At 42.2% G+C, this 26961-nt stretch overlaps 1 protein-coding gene across 4 annotated transcripts in view; it reads right to left on the bottom strand.

Annotated features, from left to right (window-relative positions):
• Nucleotides 1–26961, bottom strand: part of THSD4 (thrombospondin type 1 domain containing 4) — a 668521-nt gene that overhangs the window by 32497 nt on the left and 609063 nt on the right. For all 4 annotated transcript variants that reach the window (XM_044925374.2, XM_025296515.3, XM_044925373.2 and 1 more), the window contains 2 exons: nt 2996–3171; nt 536–632 (listed from right to left, as the gene is read on the bottom strand). In XM_044925374.2, coding sequence (XP_044781309.2) covers nt 536–632; nt 2996–3171 — 273 coding nt within the window. The remainder of the gene's footprint in view (nt 1–535; nt 633–2995; nt 3172–26961) is intronic.

Raw genomic sequence — 26961 nt, forward strand, 5'->3', positions numbered from 1 at the left:
ACATAAGACAATTCAAGATGTTGAACTGAAAGGCAGGCTGAGAATGTTCACTTTGGTTTTTTTTCACTTTTAAAAAAATTTAATTAATTTTATTTCTGGCTGTACTCGGTCTTTGTTGCTGTGCGGGCTCCTCTCCAGCTGCAGCGTGCGGGCTTCCCAATGCGATAGCTTCTCTTGTTGTGGTTCTTGGGCTTTACAACACAGGCTCAGCAGTTGTGGTGCATGGGCTCCGTTGCTCCGTGACATGTGGGATCTTCCTGGATCAGGGATCAGACTGCAGTGGCAGGTGGATTCTTATCTACCTACCACCAGGGAAGCTCTGTTCACTTCACGTTTAAATCAAGTGAATGAAACACTCTCAGAGAAAGTTCAGGCGAATACTGAAGCATCCTCTGATACATCGACTCTGAAGTATGTGTCCATGAATTTGCGCTGTGTTAACTAAGAGACAGAGGGCAGATATACAAGAAGAAGAGAGAAAGGGCTTTAAAAGGAAATGATCTGGGATGATTGGCAGCAAAACGAGAAGTTTTACCTGGTCTCCTGTGAGGTGGCACCTGTGGGCTGATGGCGTTGTTCCCCATGATCACGTACTCATAGTGGACTCCGGGGTTAGGCTGCTGGTGTATCATCTGACAACACAGAGGTCAGCGTCACTGCACAAGCACAGCCCTTTCCGGCTGACGCTGGGCTCAGTGGTGTGAGCGGCATTGACTATAAATGAGTGGATTGATTTACATCTAATAATAATAGTGAGCCAGTGACAGACTAAATGAAAGCTATTTTCAGATGGCTTTTTGCCATTTGCTTTTGAAGAATGAGGAACATAGTCTTTGAGAGATTCGGAAGAAAACTAGGCTGAAAGTCAAGATTTTATAAGTTCCAAATGGAAAGATGGGAGCAACGGAAGCGACCCTTTCTGTTGGCTCCCCACCATCTTCTCCATGACTTAGATTTTGGGCACAGATCTCAGAATGTCCAAGAGACTCTTAAGTTTACACCACAGAGACACCGTTTGAACACTAGGTGGCGAGACAGAGTCACGAAGGAAGGGCCAGACTTCCGGCAGTGCCAGCAGGAGCCCTTCTAGGTTCCTCTGAAGTCCTCTGCCCGGTCTGTGAGCCTGGCTCAGGAAGGTCTGCCCCAACCCTCTCCCTTATTGACTCTCTGAGTCCCATCCCCTCTCATCCATGCAAAGCTCCAGAATCACAAAGAGGTGGGGTGAGAAATACAGGTACCGAATAAGGGAAGTGTCTCCTGGGTCCTATTCTCTCAGAAACGCATGATAAAAGCTGCATAGGGCCGTGGAAGTCACCCACAGCACTGTCTGGGACAAGAATACAAAACAAGCCAGCACACAGTGCCAGACTAATTCCCTCCCTATTGGCTTTGGAGCACAAAATCCTTTGGGCTAAATAAAGCAGTTGAACAGGAATCTGAAGTGAAAATATGAGCCAGGCAAGGAGACAGGGTCATGTTTTGATGTTTCCATCTCTACTGCTTTATAAAGGGGTTCTCCTGTTGACCAGCCGTGTCACCTGGAGCAAGTCCCTCAATCTCATAGCCTCTGATTTCTTCATCTGGAGAGGCAGGAGGTTAGAATCACAGCTGATCTCTGAGGTCCTGTTAGCTAGAGGCGTTCTCTGAGTCACTCCTGCAAGGGTGGGTCCTGTTCGGTCCATGAGGGTATCTGCTCCATCCATATATGCCATCAGCCCTCATCCCTTCCCTACGTGTGAAAAGGGGCTTCCTGTCTATAAATCATCCAGGGGAAGGCAGACTTAAGAACCCTGGGGCCCCTCAGATCTAGGAACCATGTGGGGAGCAGAAAATCCCTGAGGGACATGGTGGCATGACCACGGGTTCCCACGATCCAGTCCTAATTCCCTCACTTCTCTTTTCACACAATCGGACACTCCTCCTGGGCCTGGAAATCCTTCCCCACTCTTCTGTGCAAATGTTCTGCCAGTACAAACCTTGTCCCGTTGATGAAATTATTATTGGCCACCACATCCCAGACCACCCACAGTGGGCCTTTAACAACCTGAGTTTTTACCCCTGATGCCATTTGAAACTTACCCAGAGTCCAACAACCACTGGACAGTCTATTAAAAATAGACTCAGTCTATTCAGAATGAGTTATAACAAGGCTTTCTTTGTTGTTTCTGGTCCATGAGTCACTAGGCCCAAAGGGAATGAACATGTAACTGTATAGTTGGACAAGTAATATTTATGAAACTCAAACTCAGCAAATATCAGGTACACCAGTGTGACTCTGGAGATGGTGAGAGAATATATATTGATGGGTGAGCTCATTCCTTTTTATCAAAACTTTGATTTTGAGATTTTATTTCTGGTCCTCTTTTATTTCCTGATCTTTTTTAAGAAGCTTGGATTCTAGTGGTTTCATATAAAAATAAAGCCCATTTTTTAACTCTGGGGCAACTTAATACTTTTAGTTTCTTGTAAAAGAAATCAAAGTGCTGTCTTCTGGGAAGCAGGGAACTTCTAGTAAATCTCTGTATTGTTACTCCAAGCTTTACTGTGTCATGCGGAGGACTCTGGAGTTCTTGTTTCTTCACTTGCTTTAATCGAATTTGAAGAGGGCTGGGAACTGTGAGTGGTCTTGTCTTGCTTTAGGCATTTGCTTTCTTTTGCCATAAAAAGAAAACACACCAAATTAGTATAGGAGGAAAGTGCCTGGAGGAGATCCAGTGCTCATGAAATAAAGGATATGTTTTGCCTCTGATTTGATTCAACAAGTAAAATTGGTTTTACTGGGTCAGTAAATGCTGAGGCATCTGGGAGAGTTTATGGTTTCTATGAGCTAGGTACATTTGGAGGTGAGTGGCAAAGATGAGCGCCAAGCATGTAAGGGCACCCCAAAAGGCGCCACTCAAATGATCTTATTGAGCAGGGGCAACATTTGTTGTTTAATTTTTCTAAGTGTGGTCCTGAGAAGCAAGAAGACACAAAGGCAATAGTTCAAACTCACATAAACATCCAAGATCTCATTAGTGGGACCTTCGGCCAAAAAGGACTCTCCAGCAGTGCTCGAAATCTCATTTGGACGCTTGTATGTGAACATGGTCCCTCCGCCCTCGTATTTTCCAGGCCGGTCAATTGCCCAGTTCCCATTGATGATGGAGCGGCCAGAACGACTTCGCAAGGCTGTTGAGAAAAATGAGACAGTCCTCAGGTGAGCCCAGGTGTGTGCAAGAAACTGACTGAGCCCTGGTTGCTGGCTTATTCATTCATCAAGCTTGTTGCTTCAACCACTATGTGCGGGGCACTGGCCTAGGCCTTGGGGCAGGATGAGGCGTCTAGATCACATCCCTTTGGGCCTCATCACTCCTTCAACTGACTTTAACCCCTTCTACCTCTTGGACTTAATCTAGAAAGGAAGGGTGGGAGAGGTTAGGAGAGAAGGACGTGGAACATGCGACAAAGGAGAAACTCAGAAGTGGAAGACAAAAGGAAGGGGGAACAGAAACAGTATTCTATCCCATTATCTAAAGGTGAGAGGTTGCACACTGGCAGCTCATCAGCTGATTTTGGCTCACAAATGAGCTTAATTTGACCATTGTAGTGTTTTTATTTTTAAAAAATTGAACCCAAATTTAAGAACTGGGAGATTTCACATAAAAGGTTTAGAGCTCTAGCTTCTCTTGTAAAACAAGACAAGAGCTCCACGTTCTGTCATGGCAGCAGTCATGGAGCTGGGAGCAATCATGGGGCGGGGAGGACCACCTCTGTTAGGGCCTGCATGCTCTGACTGCCCTACTCCCCACCGCTCCTTAATACTCCCCAACATTGAAGCGAAGTCTCAGTTTATTACCCGTTGACTCATGAATATAGATTATGCATCATGCTTGAATTATTTTTTCTTACTGAATAGAATTTTTCTTACAGTTCTTCCTACCTGTATGTCTACTAAAAGTGGCAAAGCTAAAGCTGGGCTAGGAGGGTCATGTGATTTTCTCCTACTTGGTCACCTCCATTCATGTATATCCCCTGACTTCTGTGGCCTTCTAAGGATGGGCGCTGTGAACCACTCCCACATACACTGTCAGAATGGATCTTCACAACACTGCTAAGCAGATGTGCAGCTTCATTGTTCAGAGCATGTCTGAGGGGGAACTTGCTCAAGTTCAGAGATGGGTGACAGAACTCTGACTTGGAGTCCACACTCAGGAGGGAGGTAATAAAGGAGAAGAGGGGCAAAGAGCAAGATTCTGTGGTTACTGAGAGAAGAAAGGACGCATATTCCCCCCTCACACATTTGGTACCTGGATACCACCCTGCTCCCCCAGGCCAAAGGAAAATTGGATTTAAAGGAGACCCTATTCTTCTTTTTTAAAAATATTTATTTACTTTTTTGACTGTTGGGTCTTAGCTGTGGCACACAAGATCTTCTGTTGTGGCACGTGGCTCAGCTGACCCATGAAATGTGGGATCTTTAGTTCCCTGCCCAGGGACCAAACCCACGTCCCCTGCATTGCAAGGCAGATTCTTATACACTGAAACACAGGGGAAGCCCCAAAAGAGATCTTGCTCTAAGCGACATGGTCAACAGTAGGCCTGTGGTGGCTCTGGTCCTGTGTACTTTCAATTTACAGTTACTAAACTTAATATTTTTTACAATGTATTATGAAAAAATTTACACATGAACAAAAGGAGTGAGAAAGGTATCATAAGCCTCCACATACCCATCCCATCACCCTGCCATAGCTTGTTTTGCTTTGCCAATTCCAGACATTATCTTGACAATTTTCAGTGGTGGTGGTGGTTTAGTCACTAAGTTGCGTCTGACTCTTGCGACCCCATGGACTGTAGCCTGCCAGGCTCTTCTGTCCATGGGATTCTCCAGGCAAGAATACTGGAGAGGGGGTTGCCATTTCCTTCTCCAGAGACATTTTTTAGTAGATCTCGCTAAAGTATAAAGATTCTTTGTTTCTTAAGGCCAGTTGTAGCAGTGTTTTCTACAATGGGCCTTCCCAGGCCTGCAGAGTCAGAAGCTGCTTGCAGGAGTGGAAGAACCCCCAAGGCTGAGGTGACCCGTGCCCCGCACCCCCCAAAGATGCTATCCCTGGCTGGTCATTGCCATGGTTCCTGGGAGACCACAGTTGTGGAACATCAAATGCCAAGTTAGAAAATCACTTCAGCTTACTGATTGGCAAGGAAGAGTCAAGAGTTGAGACTGAGGATGAATAGGTTTGGGCTATTTTCTCTCAAAACCATAGTTCTTGAGAGTGGTCCATATAGGGTCACTGTGTTCTCATTTCCCATTCACTTCTCAGTCATCTCCAATCTGGCTCTTGTTCCCATTATTTCACTGAAACAATTCAAATGAATGTCATCAGGACCTCCACGTTGTCAAATCCAATGGGCATTTTCAGCCTTCCTCTTATTGGACGTCTTGGCAGCATTTGGCACTACCAGCTGCTCCCTCCTATTTGAAGCCTTCTTTCACTGGTTTCTGGGACACCTCACTCAACTGGCTTTCCTCCTGCTATTGGGCTGTGCATCTGTTCTTTCTTTTTTCTCATCTGTTTCTACTTGGCCATTAAATGTTAGTGTTCCTTAAGGCTTCAGAGTAGACCTGGTTTGGGTGTTGTACTCCCTTCATGGGCAATTGCATCTATGCCCATGGCTTCAATTACTATATTCCAGCGACTTTGATATTTATGTCTCCAATTCAGCATTTTCCTCTGGTCCTAAGCTTGTGAGATTTTAGTTCCCTGATCAGGGATCAAACCTAGGCCCTCAGCAATGAGAGTGTGGAGTCCTAACTGCTGGACCTCCAGGGAATTCCCTAGTCCCAGACTTGTATATCTAATCACCTACTTGACAACATCCCTCAGATGTGTAGGTCTGAACTCATTCTTGACCTCTTCCAGTATTTCTTTTTTAACTGAAGTATAGTTGATTTACAATATTAGGTTAATTTCAGGTTTTACTGCATAATGATTCAGTATTTTTACAGAATATACTCCCTTTCCACTTCCCCTTGGTAACCACTAGTTTGTTTTCTATATCTGTGGGTCCATTTTTGTTTTGCACATGCATTCATTTATATTATTTGTTAGACTCCACATATAAGTGATATCATATAGTGTTTTTCTCTGTCTGACTTATTTCACTAAGCCTAATATTCTCTATTAGGTCCATTCACATTGCTGCAAATGGAAGAATTTCATTCTTTTTATGGCTAAGTAACCTTCCTTGGTGACTCAGTGGTAAAGAATCTGCCTGCCAATGCAAGAGATGCAGGTTTGATCCCTGGGTCAGGAAGATCCCCTGGAGAAGGAAATGGCAACCCACTCCAGTATTCTTGCCTGGAAAATCCCGTGGACAGAGAAGCCTGGTAGGCTACAGTCCATAGGGTCACAAAACGGTCGAATACAACTTAGCAACTAAACAACAACTGTTATCCATGCATCCCCACACTGTTGGTGGGAGTGTAAACTGATCTGACCTTGGAAGGCAGTTTGGTTACTAACTATTCTCAGGTCAAGAATATGGGGTTAAATGCCCCTCCTCCCCTTTCCCTCCACCCCCCACCCCCACACAATAGGTTTAAATGCCCATATTCTTGACCTGAGAATTATTCTTCTAGGAAACTACTTGATGGCTATCCTTCTGTAAGTATACAAAAGTGTTTTTTTAATAAGGATATTCTCTGCAGATTGTTTTCAACTGAGAAAAACTAAAACCAACCTAAATATGCATGAATAGAGGATTACTTAAGTAAATTGTCATCTTGGATAACCATGCAATGGAATATCATATGGCCCTAAAAACAATGAGGCAGGACTGTGGGTATGAAATGAACTCTGTGATACATTTTAAAATGAAACAAAAATACAAAACAGTCTATTTGGTATGGTCTCATTTGTTATACACTTTAAAATAAAAATATACACATTAAAAAACATGTAGGCTCACACATAAACATTTTAGGGCAAGACAGTTCTAAAACAATTAACATTTGGGGAAAGGAATGGGGGTTTAGGTTGGGATGGGAGATGAGAAGGGAGACATTTATTTCCCACTTTATATCCTTTTACTACCATTTAAAATTTGTTTTACCACATGCATATATTACTTCTTTTAAAGCTTAAAATTTTTTAATTAATATAAAGGACATGGTACAAGCAGAAATAAAATATTTTCTCCCTTTTCACAGCTTCTCCTTAAAATCCAATTTGGAGCATCAAAAGCTCAGAATTGAGGTAAGTTCTGGCTAAGATTTTATTGCTTTTAATGGCAGTGTTATAGAAGAGGTTATTATCTGGAAACCAAAAAGTCCATTAAAGAACCATTTGAAGTATGGCAAAGAGCCCCCTAGGAAATTAAACACTGGGACCCTGAATCTTTTTTACCATCTACTACGGTTATCCATGGGGCTTCCCTGGTGACTCAGCAGTAAAGAATCTGCTTGCCAATTCAGGAGACTTGGGTTTGATCCTTGAGTAGGCAAGATCCCCTGGAGAAGGAAATGGCAACCCATTCCGGTATTCTTGCCTGGAAAATCCCATGGATAGAGGAGATTGGTGGGCTATAGTCCTTGGGTCACAAAAGAGTCAGGCACAACTTAATGACTAAATAACTGTTGTCCGTGGATTCTCACTAAGGGTTTAGATGAAATTTTAACCATAGACTAGCAAAACACTTAAAATAAAAAAAGCAACATCAGATTTTTTCAAACATGGTCCTAATACCATATGCCCAGAGGTTAGCTTCTGAGACAGGTCCAAAACTAGCCCCCCATCTGGCCTTACGTTGAAAACAGCTGCATCTACAATATCTGTACTTGTAAGCGGCTCCAGGGCTATTAATGGTGTCCAGAACTAACTCACAAAAAGGTGCAGGTGACTCATGGCTCTTGCTAGTGCGTGTGTTCACTGAGGTCAAGATTTGGCAAAGTCTGTTTGAAAGGCAACCTCACAACTATGTCAATAAGCAGAAATCTCCAGTCTTGTTGGATATTTGGGTTTTATTCCAGTTTAAATGGTCCATGCTGGGCATATATTTTTGGCCTAAACTCTTTGTATCAACAATGCCCTTCTCCAAGGTTCATGTACAAATTGTTAATATATCCATGCCCTGCTTCTCATACACCTCATCCCACCATCTTAATGCCCACTGTCGATGACCCAAACACTGGCTCCATGATCAATTACATCAACACATCACTGTGATCCTCCTACTAACAAGTTCCTCGAAGCTTCTTAATATTTCAGTAATTCTTAGAAGCTATTATGGAAGCAGCACAACAAACTCAAGGGTAAAGAGGTCGGACATCACTGGCACTGCTGCTCTGGTATAGCTGGAGGTCTGTGGTCCTGCCATTTCTGGTCTATGAGCTTCCATAGAAGCCCACATATGGGCACCATCCCAAGTGAGTCTCAGAATATGTTACCCAAGCTAGATACCCTGAAAATGGAACACTATTACTCACTTCACAAGGACCACCTTGGAGGGGTCTGTCAATCGCATCTTTATTTTCACTAACTCCCAACTGAAACTTGGCATTCCTTCTATTATAAATATAGGCAACAGACCATAATAGTATTAGCAATACTGTGACTTGGTCACTGATAGAAGTCACTCATGTATTCATATGACATTATAGATGTTACAAATATTTTGAAATATTGTTTACAAACTCATCACTATTCTGGAATTATAGTAATTATTGGAAAACCCTCCAGACATTACCTATTTTAATGTCAAAGAATCACATCACTATGTATATTACAAATTATTTTTCTAAAATATTTTTATAATTTTAATGAAGTATAATTGGTTTCCATTTTTTCCCCTGTATCTTATTTTATAGATTTAAAAACAGTATTCTGAGATGGTATCCATAGACTGCCAAGGGAGTCCAAAGCACAAAAATGTGAAGAACCTTTGGTCTAATAATTTATTGTTTTCAAAACACAAATGAACTCACAAAATATGAATGCCAATCCTATAGGGCAAGCTGGACACATACGGTCTTTATCATACAAATGAGAAAGTAGGTTCAGAGAGATTAAGTTGCTTGCTTATGGTCACAGACTGTTAGGTTAAGTTCAGGACTTGAATGCTGATGCTCTACTTCCACATTCATTGCAATTATGGCAGTAATTCTCAGAGCGTGGCCCTTGGGCCAGCAGCATTAGCATCCCCTGGAGGCTGGTAGATGTGTTGGCTCAGGCTGGCTGAATCAGAAACTTGGGTGGGGTCCAGCACTCAGGTTTAGCAAGCTGTCCAGGTGGCTGCGGTGCACTTAAAGTTGGAGAAGCACTGCAGTATACCTTCCCACCCTCATCTCTTATTTTTCAGTCCTGATCAAACGAGAAGATGTCTTCATCAAAGGAGGAATGGTTTCACGTCTTATATACTGGCTTTGCCTGGGTGACAGGGCTGACACTGAGAGAAGGGTAGCAAAAGGGCCAGCCTGGGGTTGAAACCTATGTTCATTCCACCCTACTATTGAAGCTCTTATCACAATGCCCTCCTTCAAGCATTTAGGATTCTAGGAGCTGACTTTTCCCATGAATTTCAAGTTACCAGTAATCAACCCTAGAGGGTTATCAAGTGACTTTACACACACAGAGTAAACCATTAAAGGTTTGGGTTGTGACTAACCCTTGGGGTGTGTATAACACAGTCCAATTCAACTCAACAAAAAATTAAATCAAGACACTGAGAAAACCCATGAACTGTACTGTTAGATCCTTGCATGTACAATTTTCCCCATTACTGACACGGGATGTGTTTTACAACAGAAAAGCAGTAGTTGCCAGGTAGATGATTAAGTTCTGATGCAGTTGTTTCCTGAACACATATGGAATTGGTTTGATTAAATCATCTCAGTTGAGTTAATTGCATTGGCAACTCAATTTATAGCTGTATTACATTAAAAAAATAGGATGTAACTTGCATATAGTAAAATATTTAAATTATAGCTTGATGACTTTTTTGTCTTTGTATTGTGCCTGTGTTACTGCTACCTGGATAAAGATGCAGAACATCCCAGCTCCTGCAGAAGGCTCCTTCCTGCCCCCTCAGAATCATTATCCCATCCTCACAAATCTAATCGGTTGCCACTACTCTGCTTTCTAGAGTCATATTTTCCCTGGTTTTGAATTTCACATAAATGGAATAATATCATACATCCTCTTTAACATTGAACATCTTTTACTTAACTTGATGTCCATGAAATTCATCCACTTTGTTGCATTTATCAGGAGTTTCATTATTTTTCACAGCAATTTATTATTGTACAAATATGCCACAATGTGCTTTTCTATTATTGATTGGCTTTTGGTGTATTTCCAGTTTTTGGCTCTTATGCGTAAAGCTGCTGCAAGCATTATGCTTTTGGTGGACATAAGTCCTTATTTCTGTTGGGAATGTACCCAGAAGTAGAATTGCTGGATTATAGGTATATGCATGCTTAGTTGCAACAGGCACTATCAAACATTTTTCCAAGATGGCTGGACGAAATGTTGTTGGGAGCCAGGGATCTCACTGTGGAAAGGAGACATATAAATATGGAATGGGGGAAGGCAGCATAGAACCTTGTGGGGATGGGTTTAAATTTGAGATAAAAGTGTGAAAAAGGGGTATTTGTGTAGGTGTGGCTGATTCATTTTGCTGTACAGCAGAAGCTCACACAGCATTGTAAGCCAACTATACTCCAATAAAAATTAATTAAAAATTAATCTGAGATAAAAGCATGAATTAATGATTTTGAAATCATGTATATATAGGTGTATGTGCATATGCACAAAAATATATATGCATACATGTGTATTTTTATTACATGTATGAATATATATTGTTGTTGTTGTTGTTTAGTTGCTAAGTTGTGGCTGATTCTTTGAGACCCCATGGACTGTAACCTACCAGGCTCCTCTTTCCATGGGATTTCCCAGGCAAGAATACTGGAGTGGGTTGCCATTTCCTTCTCCAGGGGATCTTTCTGACCCAGGGATTTGAACCTGTGTGGACTGATGCTCAAGCTGAAGCTCCAATACTTTGGCCACTTGATGCGAAGAACTGACTCATTGGAAAAGACCCTGATGCTGGGAAAGACTGAAGGCGGGAGGAGAAGGGGACGACAGAGGATGAGACGGTTGGATGGCATCACCATCATGACTCAATGAACATGAGTTTGAGCAAATTCCAGGACAGGGAAGTGAAGGACAGGGAAGCCTGGTGTGCTGCAGTTCATTGGGTCACAAAAAATCAGACTGGACTGAGTGACTGAATAACAACAACAACAACTGTATTTTTTTAAAATGTCAGTATGAGAAAAGATGAAGTCTGTGGAAACATTACAGATTAATTGAGGAGAGAGAGAAATGTCAACGAATTGTATCACCTAACTTAGACTGGCTCCTGAACCAGAGGAAGAAAGGTGCTGTAACGACATTACGAGATCAACTGACAAATCTGGAGTAGGACGTTAAATTAAATACTTGTGAGTTTAGCGACAGTGTAAATGTGTGAAGTTGCTGGCTCGCCAGTGCTTACGTAAGAGAGTGAGCGTTTACTAAGTATTTACCCATTCTTAGTAAATGCTCAGGCTTCCCATGTGGTGCTAGTGGTAAAGAACCCGCCTGCCAATGCAGGTAGATGTAAAAGGCACAGGTTCAATACCTGGGTTGGGAAGATCCTCTGGAGGAGGACACAGCCACCTACTCCAGTATTGCCTGGAGAATCCCATGGAGAGGAACCTGGTGGGCTATGACCCATAGGGTCGCAAAGAGTCGGACACGACTGAAGAGACTTAGCACGAACGCACAATAAATACTCACTGAAAGTGGGATGTTTTGGGGTAAAAGGCCACGATGCACTTAACCTACCCTCAAATGGTTCAGAGGAAAAAATAGAAGTGATTCTGAATAAAGAAATACAAGAGTTCTCTGTAGTATTTTAACTTCTGCAACATCTTTTAAAATTAAACTTTTTATTTTGAACTGGCATATAGCCAGTTAACAATGTTGTGATAGTTTCAGGTAAACAGCAAAGGGACTCAACCTCACATACATATATCCATTATGCCCCCTGCTATCCAGGCTGCCATATAACACTGAGCAACTTCTGCAATATTTTATGAATTCAAATTATTTCCACAGAAAAACTTGAAAAAACCCCAGGAGTTGACTTCTCTCCCAAACACTCATGCCTGGGTTACATCTCCCCAGTGATTTGGATTTAACTGGTTGGGATGTAGCCTGGGCAGTGGGAGATCTACAAGCTCCCAGTTGATGCTAATGTACAGCCAGGACTGGATTAGATAATGGAATTTCCAAAGCAGAGGTAGGTGCCACTGTTTTCTGCATCCTGAACCACAAGTGTGTTGCTCCCCAGTTAATCTTGTAAAACTTCAAATTAATTTTAGGCGATAATGTCTACAAATACATGATGTGATGGAGGAGAAACAGCATGTATAATCGAACAAGAAGTTCAGACGAAGCCCCAGTATTCTCTGACGGGCTTTGAACATCTTCTGATAGGTATAAACATGCTGCAGGGAGACCATGTGTACAGATCACATAAAACATTACTTGACAATATTGAGTTCTAATATTCATGAACATGGAACATCTCCTCAGTTTTAGTTCTTTTTCGATTTTGTTCACCAGAGTTTCGTAATTTTCCTCATATATCAATAGATCTTATACATATTTTGATAGATTAATCCCTGTTATGGTTTGAATATTTGTGTCCTCCCCCATCAAATTCATATATTCAAATCCTTACCACTAAAGTGATATACATTCAAAAAACAAAGATCATGGCATCCAGTCCCATCATTTCACGGCAAATAGATGGGAAAACAATGGAAACAGTGACAGACTTTATTTTCCTGGGCTCCAAAATCACTGCAGATGGTGACTGCAGCCATGAAATTAAAAGACACTTGTTCCTTGGAAGAAAAGCTATGACAAACCTAGTCAGTATATTAAAAAGCAGAGATATTACTTTGCTCACAAAGGTCTGTCTAGTCAAAGCTATGGTTTTTCCAGTAGTCATGTATGGATGTGAGAGTTGGACCATAAAGAAGGCTGAGCACCAAAAGATTGATTCTTCTGAACTGTGGTGTTGGAGAAGACTCTTGAGAGTCCCTTGGACTGCAAAGAGATCAAACCAGTCAATTCTAAAGGAAATCAATCCTGAATATGCATCAGAAGGACTCCTGAATATGCATCGGAAGGACAGATGCTGAAGCTAAAGCTCCAATACTTTGGCCACCTGATGTGAAGAGCTGACTCATTAGAAAAGATCCTCATGCTGGGAAAGACTGAAGGCAGGAGGAGAAAGGGATGACAGAGGATGAGATAGTTGGATGGTATCACCGACTTGATGGACATGAGTTTGATTGAGCTCTGGGAGATGGTGATGGACAGGGAAGCCTGGCATGCTGCAGTCCATGGGGTCGCAAAGAGTCAGACATGAATGAGTGACTGAACAACAAGGTAATATATTGGTGGCTCAGTGGTAAAGAATCTGCCTGGCAATAAAGGAGACTTGAGCTTGATTCTTGGGTTGGGAAGATCCCCTGGAGAAGGGAATGGCAACCCACTCCAATATTCTTGCCTGGAGAATCCCATGGACAGAGGAGCCTGGTGGGTTACAGTCCAGGGATTGCACAGAGTTGGACATGACTTAGCGACTGAGCACATAAAGGTGATATATGAGAAGGTGGGGAATTTGAGAGGAGACTAGGGGATGAGGGCAGAGTCCTCATAAAAGGGTGTGTGTACCCTTATAAAAGAGGCCCCAGAGATTGGTTTCTTGTCCTTCTGCAATGTGAGGACACAGTGAGAAATCTTCCTCCTGGAAGAGATCCTTCCCCAGAGCATGACCATGCTGACTCCTTGATCTTGACTTCCAGCCTCCAGAACTGTGAGAAGTAAATTTCCATTGATTATGAGCCAACATTCCTTCTACCCTGCTGAAAATATTCTGTCACTGTGATGCTCCAACAGAACTGCCAAAGACCAAAAGTGGTACAAAAGAAGTTTTAGGATCGGAGTATGAAGAAGGTTCAGAGTGCAACTTTGAAGCAACTTTGAAAGAAGTAACACCTATGCATAAATACATGTTTTGGTTGGTTTCTATTATTAAGCTTATTTCCCTGATCTATATGTATATAAACGTGCTTTCCTTGCTAGAAGCTGAGTACTTTTAAGGCAGATACTGTGACATACACTTGTTGGCTCCACTGTTTAGCTCTTGCTTGGCACTCAATAAATGCTTATTGAATAGAAGTAAATTATGAGCTGTATTGTTCTGATCTATCTTATTTTAACCTTGGAGTTCAGATAAGAAACTTGGAAACTCCATAAATCCTGCTTTTATCTAGATGTTCCTGTTGAAGAATTCCAACCAATCTCAAAAACTGTTCTCCATTTCTTCTGGTCAAAATGGTAAACACATGCAATGATGCCTAAAAATTCTGTTTTGTTTTTTTAAACAAACAAAAAAGCAACATGTTTCTTTGGGTAGATCCAGGTCCAACCTGATAAAATGTCCAGATTACGGTTTCTGTTAAACAAATACACACGCATATCACACAGTGATATCTTTTAGCTCATATCTACATTGAAAAGAATTGAACTTTGAGCTGGAAAGAATTGAACCTGTGTGATTTTCTACAACATGATATAATGATTTGGACTGAAAATCAGAGTATCAGAGAAAGAAAGTTGGGTTTCTTTGGCACTGTACAATTACAGGTCGTGAGGGGTTTGAATAAAGGGAACTGCCAAGTCTGCTCTTATTTTAATTGCTAAATTATGGCTAAGTATACCTAATTCTCATTCTTTATAATATTAACATTTGATGTATTTTGACTCCAAATTTCCTCTGAATGCTTACTAACTATAAAGAAAATCTGTGTGTTTTTAAGCCCCAAATAATGTTGTATGAAATAGATCTCATCTATGGTTTAAGTGGGGCTTCCCAAGTGGTGCTAGCAGTAAAGAACCCATCTGCCAATGCAGGAGACATAAGAGATGCAGGTTTGATTCCTAGGTTCGGAAGATCCCCTGGAGGAGGGCATGGCAACCCACTCCAGTATTCTTGCCTGGAGAATCGTATGGACAGAGGAGCTTGGCAGGCTAGAGTCCAAGGGGTCACAAAGAGCTGGCAATGTCTGAAGGACTTAGCATGCAAGCATGGTATAAATGAGATGATAAACTGAGCAAAGAAGTATTGAGGGGCTGTAAAGGTAAGACACAGCCCACAATCTTCAGAGCTTGGACACCTGCTAATATGATATGTGTAAAGAGGCTAGTAAAATTTCCATGGGGTGCCGAGGAACATGGAGGGCTTGGAGTCTGAGTAGGAACTTGCAAGATGAGAAGCAGTTCACTAAGCAGAGGATGGGGGACAGAGGACATGGACAAAGGCAGAAGCCAGAAAAGGCCTGAGCATGGAGGGGTGGTGTGGTTAGAGGTGTCATGGGGTCCTGGGGCTGGAGTAGAGGGGGAATGTCTGCAGGGTGAGAGGCCCTGGAGATGAGGTGGGAAGGGGCTGCTGAATAGGAAAGCCCCAAGTTCATGAGCACCACAGTTCCGGGGGTGCCCACCGTGCCCCACGGGCAGCCCTCAGCTCTGTCACTACAGCCACCTGGGGCCACCTCTCCTGTCCACGCTGAACTATCTACTTCCCGCAAGCAGGGGGGACCTGTTTGCCCTTTAAAACAGGGAACCCCAACCTCCAGGATCAAATGCCTGATGATCTGAGGTGGAGCTGATGTAACAATAATAGAAACAAAGTGTACAATAAATGTGCCTGAATCATCCCCAGACCACCTGCCCCCACCCTTGTCAATGGAGATACTCTCTTCTATGAAACCATTCCCTGGTGCCAAAAAGGTTGGGGACTGCTGCATTAGAAGGCATTCCAGTAGTCCAGCTTAAGCTAATGAGTCTCATTATAGGTCAGTTCATTTAGAGATAAACCTGATATCTTTCTCACTCTAAATGAGCTTGCTTTCCTAACCCCTCCTCCTTTTAAAAAGCAACTATTCTCCCATTACTCAGATTCAAGTTTTGGCAATCATCTTTGGTTTTTCCCTACCCTTCTCTCTCGCTTTCCCTTCCTGCTACTCCCTTAGGCGTTCAGGTTCTCTTTGTCTCACCTTTGGACCATGACAGAGGTCTGAACATGGATCTCCTGGCAAGCTACCCTCAGTTAATCTTCCTAAAATTCCCCTTCCTCCTGTCTCTTCCCTGCCTCTGAATTTCCACGCCTAACGCCCTGATTGACAATCAATGTCTTCTGTGATTTGACTCTGCCTTCAACCATCTCACACGGCCCCCTCGTCTTCAGTCAAGTATGGAAAATGTCTGTAATTTGTATCTGTGATTTAAAAAATTTCTGTGATTTTTTTCATAGGAGAGGAGCTCTGTCTGATTCTGTATGTGCCAAAAGAACACTCAGTAGATATTGTTGAATAAAGCCAGTGTCCCCCTCTCATCTTGAGGGTCCTGTTCAGGAGCTGTTACCTCCTGCTTCTAACCTCTTAACCCTGGTGGCACTAGTAGCTATGAACCCACCTGCAGTGCAGGAGACATAATGAGACCTGGGTTCAATCCTGGGTCGGGAAGATCCCCTGGAGAAGGGCCTGGCAACCCACTTCAGTATTCTTGCCTGGAGGATCCCGTGGACTGAAGAGCCTGGTGGGCTACAGTCCATAGGGTCACAAAGGGTTGGACACGACTGAAGTGACTTAGCACATGCCCTGTTCTTTGAGGCTCAATCAATGACTGTCTTGATTGTTTTAAATGCCATGTCTAAGCTCCCAAGATTTTTTTTAACCTCAAGAGCAGAAAGTTGAATCAGACTCTTCAGCTCAGGCCACTTCTGCTGTACAAGGCCCACCTCTCTTGTTTTACCATAGGATTGTCTCTGACATTATTCCTTGCCTGTCCTAACCAGGATCTATACCAATGTGATACATATGTGTGTGTATACTACACGTAGATGTTACTATTTTTTTCAACAACCCTGTTTTTAAGATTCAAGCATAAGCTTGAATCCAATGAAAAGATGCAAGGTCTTGTGGGAAATTCCAAACAACCAATCTAATATCATTTTCACCACTTTTTTTCTTTTTTTTCAGACACATGTTGATGTATAGTTAATTTACAATGTTGTTGGACTTCCCTGGTGGTCCAGTGGTTATGACTCTCTGCTTCCACTATAGGGGCCATGGGTTTAATCCCTGGTTGGGGAAATTCGTCATGGCACGTGGTACAAACAAACAAAAAAAAAATAAAGAACTCAAAACACAAAAAACTATGCTGTTGGTTTCAAGTGTACAGCAAAGTGATTCAGTTTCATATATATATGTATATGTATATACATATACATACACATTCTTTTCAGATTCTTCATTGGGGAGAGAGATAAAATTAGGAGTTTTTGATTAACCCATACACACTATGTTTTTGCTGAGGGTTCCAAGATGACGGTACTAACTCAATCCTTACTAGTGAATTGATAATGGAAGAAGTTAATCCAGGAAACATAGGATGTACTAGATGCTAATGTAATAGAAGAGTTTTATTGCGGAGACACAAATGAACCGAAACCCTTGTTTTCTGAGTATGAGAACACTGAGCAATAAATACACATCAATTCCAAGGTCCTCTGAGAGCAAACACAAGGAAAGAAATTTCTGTTTAATGACTTCGACTGTTGAGCTATGATTCTTGCTTGTGATACTTCTCCGAGACTGAACCATTTACGTCTTTGGAGTTACAAGTGTTATATAGCTACTGGTGACAGCCTGTCCATCTACTAGGTGAATAGCTAGGAAACATTTTCCTGTGATGATAATTTAAAAGATTTTTAGATGAAATCAAATAGATATGAACTAGGGAGCAAAATCACATTTGGAAAATAAAACACAAAATTTCAAAGAAATTCGGACTTGCAGTAGAACAACTTTGGGCTACCTTCTTAGTGTCAGGAAGGATTTCCTTCCTGATAGAAAGTACTCCAGTACCAGTACGTTTCTTGGTACTGGAGGCTTAAAGGAAAGTCTAAGAAACACTGGTGAAGTGGATTTATCTCTAAATCATCTTGAGAGTTTGAAAAGAGCATTTAAATTTTCTCTAACACACATTGATCTTCTGCTAGGCTCCTCTACTTTATAATCTCAGTTTACTTAAAAAGAACTTTTTTAAAAATGGAAAATGTCAAACATCTAACATTAACAGTAAACAAAGCAGTATAATAAAGTCTCATATACCTATCACCGAGCTTTAGGAATTATCAACATTTGGCCATTCTTCATTAGAACTTTCTGACTGCTTCCTTGTCTTTCTTGCTTTTCAACACTTCTCTCAAGGGAGATAAGCTTGTTCTTTTCCTTGGAAGTAGTCACTCATGTCAGATTTCAAGAATATAGCAGATTTATCTTTTTTTTTTTTTTTTACTTCTCTGATGTAATTCCCTTTCCAACTTGGGTTAAGGAATGTAAGGTGGTGCTCAGAATGGAATTAACCCCATTTGAGCACTGTTCCTGCACGCGGGGTATTGAGCACCGAGTAATAATAGGGCCCAAGTAGGGCAGCACAGAGCTAGAGCCATGGTTCTCAAAGTGTGAGCCCTGAGCCAGCTGTGGCAGCACTTGAGAACTTGTTAGAAATGAACACTCTCATCCCATCCCAGACCTCCGGAACTTGAATCCCTGGAAGCGGAACCCAGAAATGGGAGTGTTAACAAGCCCTCCCAGTGTTTCTATTGCACACTCAACTTTGGTAACCACCACTCTGAAGGTTACGGCAACTTGAAACATGGACAGCTGCAAGAATCAGGAATGTGATACTTAGTCTGTGTTCTCTGAATGCTTGTGTGTGAGTGCACGCGCACATCCCCCACCCCACACAAGACACTTGTATATAAGCATATTCTTATTTCAAATAGCCTAAAACTTGTTTCTGGGCTTCCTTGGTGGCTCAGATGGTAAGGAATCTGCCTGCAATGCGAGAGACCCAGGTTTGATCCCTGGGTCAGGAAGATCCCCTGGAGAAGGGAATGGCTACCCACTCCAACATTCTTGCCTGGAGAATTCAATGGACAAAGAAACCTGGAGGGCTACAGTCCATGGGGTCGCAAAGAGTTAGACATGACTGAGGGACTATCACTTTCAAAACATTTCTACCTGAAAAATGAATACAAGCTTGAGGAAGATATTAACAAACAAAAATCTCTGGGTAAAACTTAAGCTTCCTTGTTCTGATATTTCATCTATAAGTCATAGGCAGTGGACATCACCAAACTGTACCTATTTTAGGTATTAACCCATCCATGAAACTCCCTCCATGCCTGCTGCAGTAATGAAGACAGAGTGTAGGAAAAAGGATAAACACGTAGGTCCCCTGAACAGAACAGTCTCAAAATAGACCCCATAACTATAGCCAATTTTTGACCAAGTTGCAAAGGAATTCAATGGAGACAAGGTAGTCTTTCAAACAAATTGCAAATCTATCTACATTGGAAAAAAAATAAGCTTCAACCTATGCTTCCCACTTTATACAAAAATTAAATCAAAATGGATCATAGAATTCCATGTGAAATGTGCATGCGTGTGTACCAGGACATTTCAGTCATGTCCAACTCTTTCTGACCCTATGGATTGTGACCCGCCAGGCTCCTACGTCCATGGCATTCTCCAGGCAAGAATACTACTGGAGTGGGTTGCCATGCCCTCCTCCAGGAGATCTTCCCGGCCCAGGGATTGAACCCTTGTCTCTTGAGGCTCCTGTATTGGCAGGCAGGTTCTTTACCACTAGCACCACCGGGGACAACTTTTAGAAGAAACCTCGGATAAAACTTCTGTGACCTTGGGTTAAGTGAAATGTTCTTAGATATACCCTAAACCAGATCCATAAAAGAAAACATCAATAAAGTGGACTTCATCGAAATTAAACACCTGCTCAATTAAAGTACTCTTGCCTGGAAACTCCCATGGATGGAGGAGCCTGGTAGGCTGCAGTCCATGGGGTGGCTAAGAGTTGGACACGACTGAGCGACTTCCCTTTCACTTTTCACTTTCATGCATTGGAGAAGGAAATGGCAACCCACTCCAGTGTTCTTGCCTGGAGAATCCCAGGGACGGGGGAGCCTGGTGGGCTGCCATCTATGGGGTTGCACAGAGTCGGACACGACTGAAGTGACATAGCAGTAGCAGCAGCAGCAATGAAAGACTGTATTATTCCATATCTAGAATATATAAAGCACTATTGAAATTCAACAAAAATCCACTTAGAAACTGGGGGAAGGATTTGAACTTTACCAAAGAAATATACAGGCTGTATATAAGCACACTGATTTCCTCAATTGTTTTTCTATTTTCAATTCCACTGATTTCTGCTCTTCTCTTGATTATTTCTCCCTTTTGCTTGCTTTGGGTTTCATTTCCTTTTCTTTTCCTAGTTTCTCAAGGTTTAAGATTAAATTTTTGATTTAGAATCTTTCTTCTTTTCCAATATAAGCATTTAATGCTATACATTTCCTCTTAGCACTATTTAACTATATCCCACAAGTTTCAACGTGTTGTATTTTCACTTTCATTCAGTTCAAAATACTAAGTTCCTGTAAGATTTTTGTCAGTTCATTTCCATACATTTTTAAACTTCAAATATTTGGGAAATTTCTGGATCTCTTTTGACTACTGATTTCTAGTTAAATACCCATCATGGTCAAGGAAAGCTATTTTATGTGATTATGTTAAATTTGTTATGGTTTGTCTTAAGGTTCAGAATATGGTTGATCTTGGTGCCTGTTCCATGTACACTTGGCAAGAATGTGTCTTTCTGCTGCTGCTGGATGGAGTGTTGTGTAAATGTCAATTAGATCAAGAGTCTACTTGTTCTATTAATTATCTTGTTCTGTTAATTATCTTGAAAGGAACATGACAGTCTCCAAGTATAATTGTGGATTTTTCTATCTCTCCTTTCATAGCTATCAGTTTTAACTTTATGGAATTTGCGACTTTGCTGTTTAGGTGTATTGCTGCTAAGTCGCTTCAGTCGTGTCTGACTCTGTGCGACCCCATAGATGGCAGCCCACCAGGCTCCGCCGTCCCTGGGATTCTCCAGGGAAGAACACTGGAGTGGGTTGCCATTTCCTTCTCCAATGCATGAAAGTGAAAAGTGAAAGTGAAGTTGCTCAGTCGTGTCTGACCCTCAGCGACCCTATGGACTGCAGCCTACCAGGCTCCTCCGTCCATGGGATTTTCCAGGCAAGAGTACTGGAGTAATTATTAGTCTTACACATTTAAGACTACTATGTTTTCTTGGTTAATTTCTTCTTTATTATTATTCAAGTTCCCTCTTTGTCTCTGGTAATTTTTCCTTGTTCCAAAGTCTACTTTGTGTAATAACATAGTCACTGTCTTTCATTTCATTTCATTTCATCCTGCTGTCTTTTGTTTAGTCTTTCCACGGCATATCTTTTTTGTTTTATCCTTTTAATTTTAATCTATTTTTTTTTCATTAAATTTAGAGTAGGTTTCTTACAGATAGCATATCATTAGGTCTTAAAAAAAAACCCAACCAAACAATATCTATCTTTATTTGGTATTTTAGACCATCTGTATTTATCATATAATTATTGATAAGATTTAGCTCTATCATTTTCTTAGTATTCTATTTATCTCCTCTGTTTTTCGCTCCTCTGTTCTCCCTTTTCTTTCTTTAGGATTTGGATAATTTTTAATACCCCATACACTTTATCAATTGGCTTTTTGTTCATAACTCTTGTGCTATTTTTTTAGCTGTTACAAGAGGATTATAATATACAAACCTCATTTGTCACAGTTTAATTGAAGTTAATATTTACCACTTCAAATAAAATGTAAAGTCTTAAAAACATACAGGTCTTATACCCTCCCCTATTTATATTTTATTTGTCATATGTATTACATCTACATACAGTGAAATCCTCCCAAAGTTACTTTTGTTGTCAATAATCACAAATAGTTAATATAACTTAAGATTATATGACCTTGGCTTTTTTATAACCTCATGATAATCCCATGAGATATGTAGTAGGTATTATGAATTCCATTTTAGAGGGGAGAAAACTGATAAGTTTGGTGACTTGTCTGCTGACTCGACTTCACATAGCTGGGACAGCAGAACCAGGAGTCAACTTATTTGTTCTCACTTCCTTTCTCTGCTACTAGGTCGCCATATATGTAAGTTACAGCTTTAGTACCGAAAACTAGAATCTGTGGCACAGGAGGTGCCATCGAATTGTAAAAAGATACTGGAAATGAGAACATCTGGGTTCAAGACATGCTCTGCACATTGCAGGACATGAGGATAGAGCTCGTTCAGGTAGAGCACTCAATATGTGACTGCAAAGCCTGGGAAATATCTGTAAATAAGACATCACTGCGGATGGTGACTGCAGCCATGAAATTTAAAGATGCTGCTCCTTGGAAGAAATCTAAGACATAGTCAGCATATTAAAAAGCAGAGACATCATTTTGCTGACAAAGGTCTGTATAGTCAAAGCTATGGTTTTTCCAGGAGTCATGCGTAGATGTGAGAGTTGGACCATAAAGAAGGCTGAGCACCGAAGAACTGATGCTTTCGAACTGTGGTGTTGGAGAAGACTCTTGAAAATCCCTTGAACAGCAAGGAGATCCAACCAGTCAATCCTAAAGGAAATCAACCCTGAATATTCATTGGAAGGATTGATGCTGAAGTTGAAGCTCCAATACTTTGGCCACCTGATGTGAAGAGCCAATTCATTGGAAAAGACCCTGATGCTGGGAAAGACTGAAGGCAGGAGGAGAAGGGGGTGACAGATGATGAGATGATTGGATGGCATCATCGACTCAATGAACATGAGTTTGAGCAAACTCCAGGAGATAGTGAAGGATGGGGAAGTCCATGGGGTCACAAAGAGTTGGACATGACTTAATGATTGAACAACAGCAGCAGCATTTAAGCATTCTTCCCATTGGAAGCACTATGGTGAGCTGGCAGAGGTGGCTTTTACATCCTATGTGTGGCACCAAGATAATAAGTGGAAATAGGCCTGGATCTAATTTTTTAGGCACTTGATCAATCACAGACTGGCTGATGCTGTTCACGTTTCCAACTAACAAATAAGTTTCAGTCCATGGTCATTTATGTTGGCTCTTCTCCATTTGGAAGTTTTGCTACTTCTATTCATCAGATATAATCAGGATTCCAATTACAGATGGTTGAATACAAAATTCATTTCTGTGGAAATCCTATTTCCCTTTCCTTAAATTAGTGGTTTTAAAAATTGTGTTCCCTGAAGTCCTAGAGATTTTCATACAGTTCCCAGATCTCTACAGTGTCCTCAAGGGGTCATCATAGAGAAAACGGCAGAATGGTCCTGGCATATGTGTTGGGGGAAGGAAGCCACCTCTTTCTTCTTTTGTTTATTTCAAATATTTTATTTGAATAAATAGTTCCATGGCACCATTAAAGACATTTGAAAACCTCCACCTCAGAGCATTGACTCAGCCTCTCAGGGTGGGTGGGAACTTGAGGTTTGTGGACTTCAGTCTAACCATCCATGGAAGACTTGAATTCATTACCACTATGTGACATCTGCTTGGGCAGCTTCAATGGCAGGGAATGTCCATGTCTCTAGCAGTTCACTTCTTTGCTTAGTTCTGATGCCAACAGTCCTTCTGCAGGTCAGTGCTTCTCAAACGTGACTGCCCATTAAAATCACCTGCATCTTTGGTATGTATGCATCTGTACATGCTCTGTCATGTTGGACTCTTTGTGACCCCATGGACTGTAGCCCACCAGGCTCCTCTGTCCATGGGATTCTCCATGGCAAGAATACTGGAGTGGGTTGCCATTTCCTCCTCCAGGGGATCTTCCTGATACCCTGGATCGAACCTGCATCTCCTGAATTGCAGGCAGATGATTTACCACTGAGCCACTGTGTAAAGGTTTAAAAAATACTGATGCCTGGGCCCCACCCCTAAAGATTCTGATTTAATGGGTTTGGGGGTGCAGCCTAGGTCGTGGGCGATTTCAAAGCTTCCTAGTGATTCTAATTTGTAGCCAAGTTTGGAGACTTTATAGCCTTAGATGAGCTGAAATCTGCACCTTAGAATTGTCATGTGGTACTCTTACTCGTCCTGTGGAAGACACGTGTAACAATTTGAACCTGTCTTCCACATAAGAACCCATATAAAATCCAAAGAGAGCTTTCACTTTCCTCCCAGAGTTTTCCCATGCCAATTAAAATCCCAGGCTTCCTGGATGTCTCCTCCTGCAACAAGTTATCTGGCTGGTCTGTATTTCTTTTTTTTTTTTTTTTAATTTTATTTGTTTATTTTTGGCTGTTCTGGGTCTTTGTTGCTGTTCCAGCTTTTCTCTAGTCATGGCGAGTGGGGCTACTCTCTAGTTTTAGTGTGTGGGCTCATCATTATGGTGGCTTCTCTTGTTGTGGAGCACGGGCTCTAGGCCACTTGGGCTTCAGTAATTGTGACTCATGGGCTCAGTTGTTGTGGCTGTCAGGCTCTAGAGCACAGGCTCAATAGTTGTGGTGCATAGACTCAGTTGCTCTGCAGCATGTGGGATCTTCCTGGACCAGGGATTGAACCCATTTCTTCTACATGGGCAGGCGAATTCTTTACCATGGAGCCACCAGGGAAGCCCTGGTCTGTATTTCTCTTAAAGTGAGGTGTCTTTGCAGAGTGCATCGTACTAGAATGCATGTGATGCTTCCACAGGAGAGCATAAAGAGGACATCTCTGCTTCTCCACACTCGACTCTGATTCCTGCAGTTCCTACGAAGCCCATGGTTGATTTCACGAAGAGCTTTTTTCCAAACAGGTGCTGCTGCTTAACTCCTTTCCCCATCTTGTGTTTGGATACCAATTATGAATTACTGGCTAAGGCCTAATGACAACCAGAAGACCAAATCAGCACAGCCTGGAGACAATTCATTCTTCCATCCCTTTAGTCTTTTACAGTTTGCAAAGTAAATTCACACACCTTATTTCAATTACTCCTTCCCCTCAGCTGTTCTGATTCCAATTCCATTATTCAGGTGAGGAAGCTGGTTTTAAAACAAAGGAGAATTGTGCCCCAAACCACGAGGTTAGTAAGCAGCAGAACTGGGTGTGTAATGTAAGGCCCCTGTTTCGCTCTTTCGATTCCTACACTGTGTCACACTACCTCCCACGTAAGTGCACGTCCACGGCAGGCTGGGGACAGGACCTCACGGAATACAGACCTCTGGTTATTGCCGCTGCTCCCTGTGGCCATGTTCCAGGGCCACCCAAGCTCTCTGCACCGTGTGTGTGTGGCACTGTAACCACAGGACGGGGGGCTCTGCCGCAGTGTTGAGAAAATAAGGCCAGGTTTCAGGCCATGGTACGTGCCCTTCCCTCTGAATGCTGACAGAAAGTATGTGGTTACTTTAAAACCTCCTTGGAGAAAACCCGCCATGTGCATAGCTGAACCAAAACACAAAACCCAGGTCAGAGAGCAGCAACTTATTCGGAAAAAATTCATAATCCATTTTATGATGGAGCCCTTCCTGCATACACATGGGATGCTTTATTCTCCTTTGGTTTCTGCCTTGTGTATGCTCAATTGTGTCTGACTCATTTGCTACCCCAGGGACTATAGCCCGCCAGGCTTCTCTGTTCATTCTGGGGTTCTGCAAGCAAGAATACTGGAGTGGGTAGCCATGCCCTCCTCCAGGGGATCTTCCCAACCGAGAGACTGAACCTGTGTCTCCTGCATTGCAGGCAGATTCTTTACCCACTGAGCTACCTGGGAAGCCCTGTGTTTGCTCTGCTGCTGCTGCTGCTGCTAAGTCGCGTCAGTCGTGTCCGACTCTGTGCAACCCCATAGACGGCAGCCCACCAGGCTCCCCCGTCCCTGGGATTCTCCAGGCAAGAACACTGGAGTGGGTTGCCATTTCCTTCTCCAATGCATGAAAGTGAAAAGTCAAAGTGAAGTCGCTCAGTCGTGTCCGACACTTAGCGACCCCATGGACTGCAGCCCACCAGGCTCCTCCGTCCATGGGATTTTCCAGGCAAGAGTACTGGAGTGGGGTGCCATTGCCTTCTCCAGTGTTTGCTCTAGGACTCAAATATTCTCTTCTAACAACTGACACATTAATTATAGATCCTTTCAGTTTCCAGCTCAGCTCTGATCCTGGGCTTTAGTTTTCTGGTTGCACATTTGGAATATTCTCGGGACTTCCTGATTTCAAACTCCCATGGCTGACCTTACTATGGGTCTTCATTCCCCCTATTTCACTGACTGAATTAAAGGCAGTGTGACATCCATTGTCTGGGCAGTGGGCTCGGTCTGTCCTGGGTGCAGGGAATAAGGAGGTACATTGTAGAGGATTTAGAAACAGTAATAAAAGTGTCTAGTAGTGGATGTTTTTTATTATCACCATGAGAAATACTCCCCCACTTTCTCTCCTCCCCAGCCTTGGTAACATTCAGTCACAAAGGTCCATCCCAGACTCTATAGCCCTGGGCTCCATTTCTACCCTGTCTGTCCGACAGAATGGAAGTCACATTAACCAGGCTTGGTAGGGCTTCCGAAGAACTTGCCGAACAGCTTAGAGAGGACTCTGTTAGAACGACAGACCGCTAGAAGGTCATGCAGCTTCTATGGCCGGCCAGAAAACCAGAGAAAACTGGATTTAAAAAGTCTCTAAGACCATGCCCTCACACGATGCCGTGGTTATTCCCAAGCACTGAAGAGTATCATGCTGGCAAAAAGAGGACATGAAATTGTTTTTATTTGAAAGACATTTGTTTGAGAAAATGATGCTTTCTCCAAGCAAAATGTTAGCTTGCCTGGTTAGAAGTTAATTACAGTATTTATTGCTTAAAGCTAGCCTGGAATTTTGGCTTGAATTCTTATGAGCCTGTGATTCCGGGGAAAAATTACCTAT

Source organism: Bubalus bubalis, chromosome 11 (assembly GCF_019923935.1).
Source record: "Bubalus bubalis isolate 160015118507 breed Murrah chromosome 11, NDDB_SH_1, whole genome shotgun sequence".
In the NCBI taxonomy this organism is placed as follows: domain Eukaryota; kingdom Metazoa; phylum Chordata; class Mammalia; order Artiodactyla; family Bovidae; genus Bubalus; species Bubalus bubalis.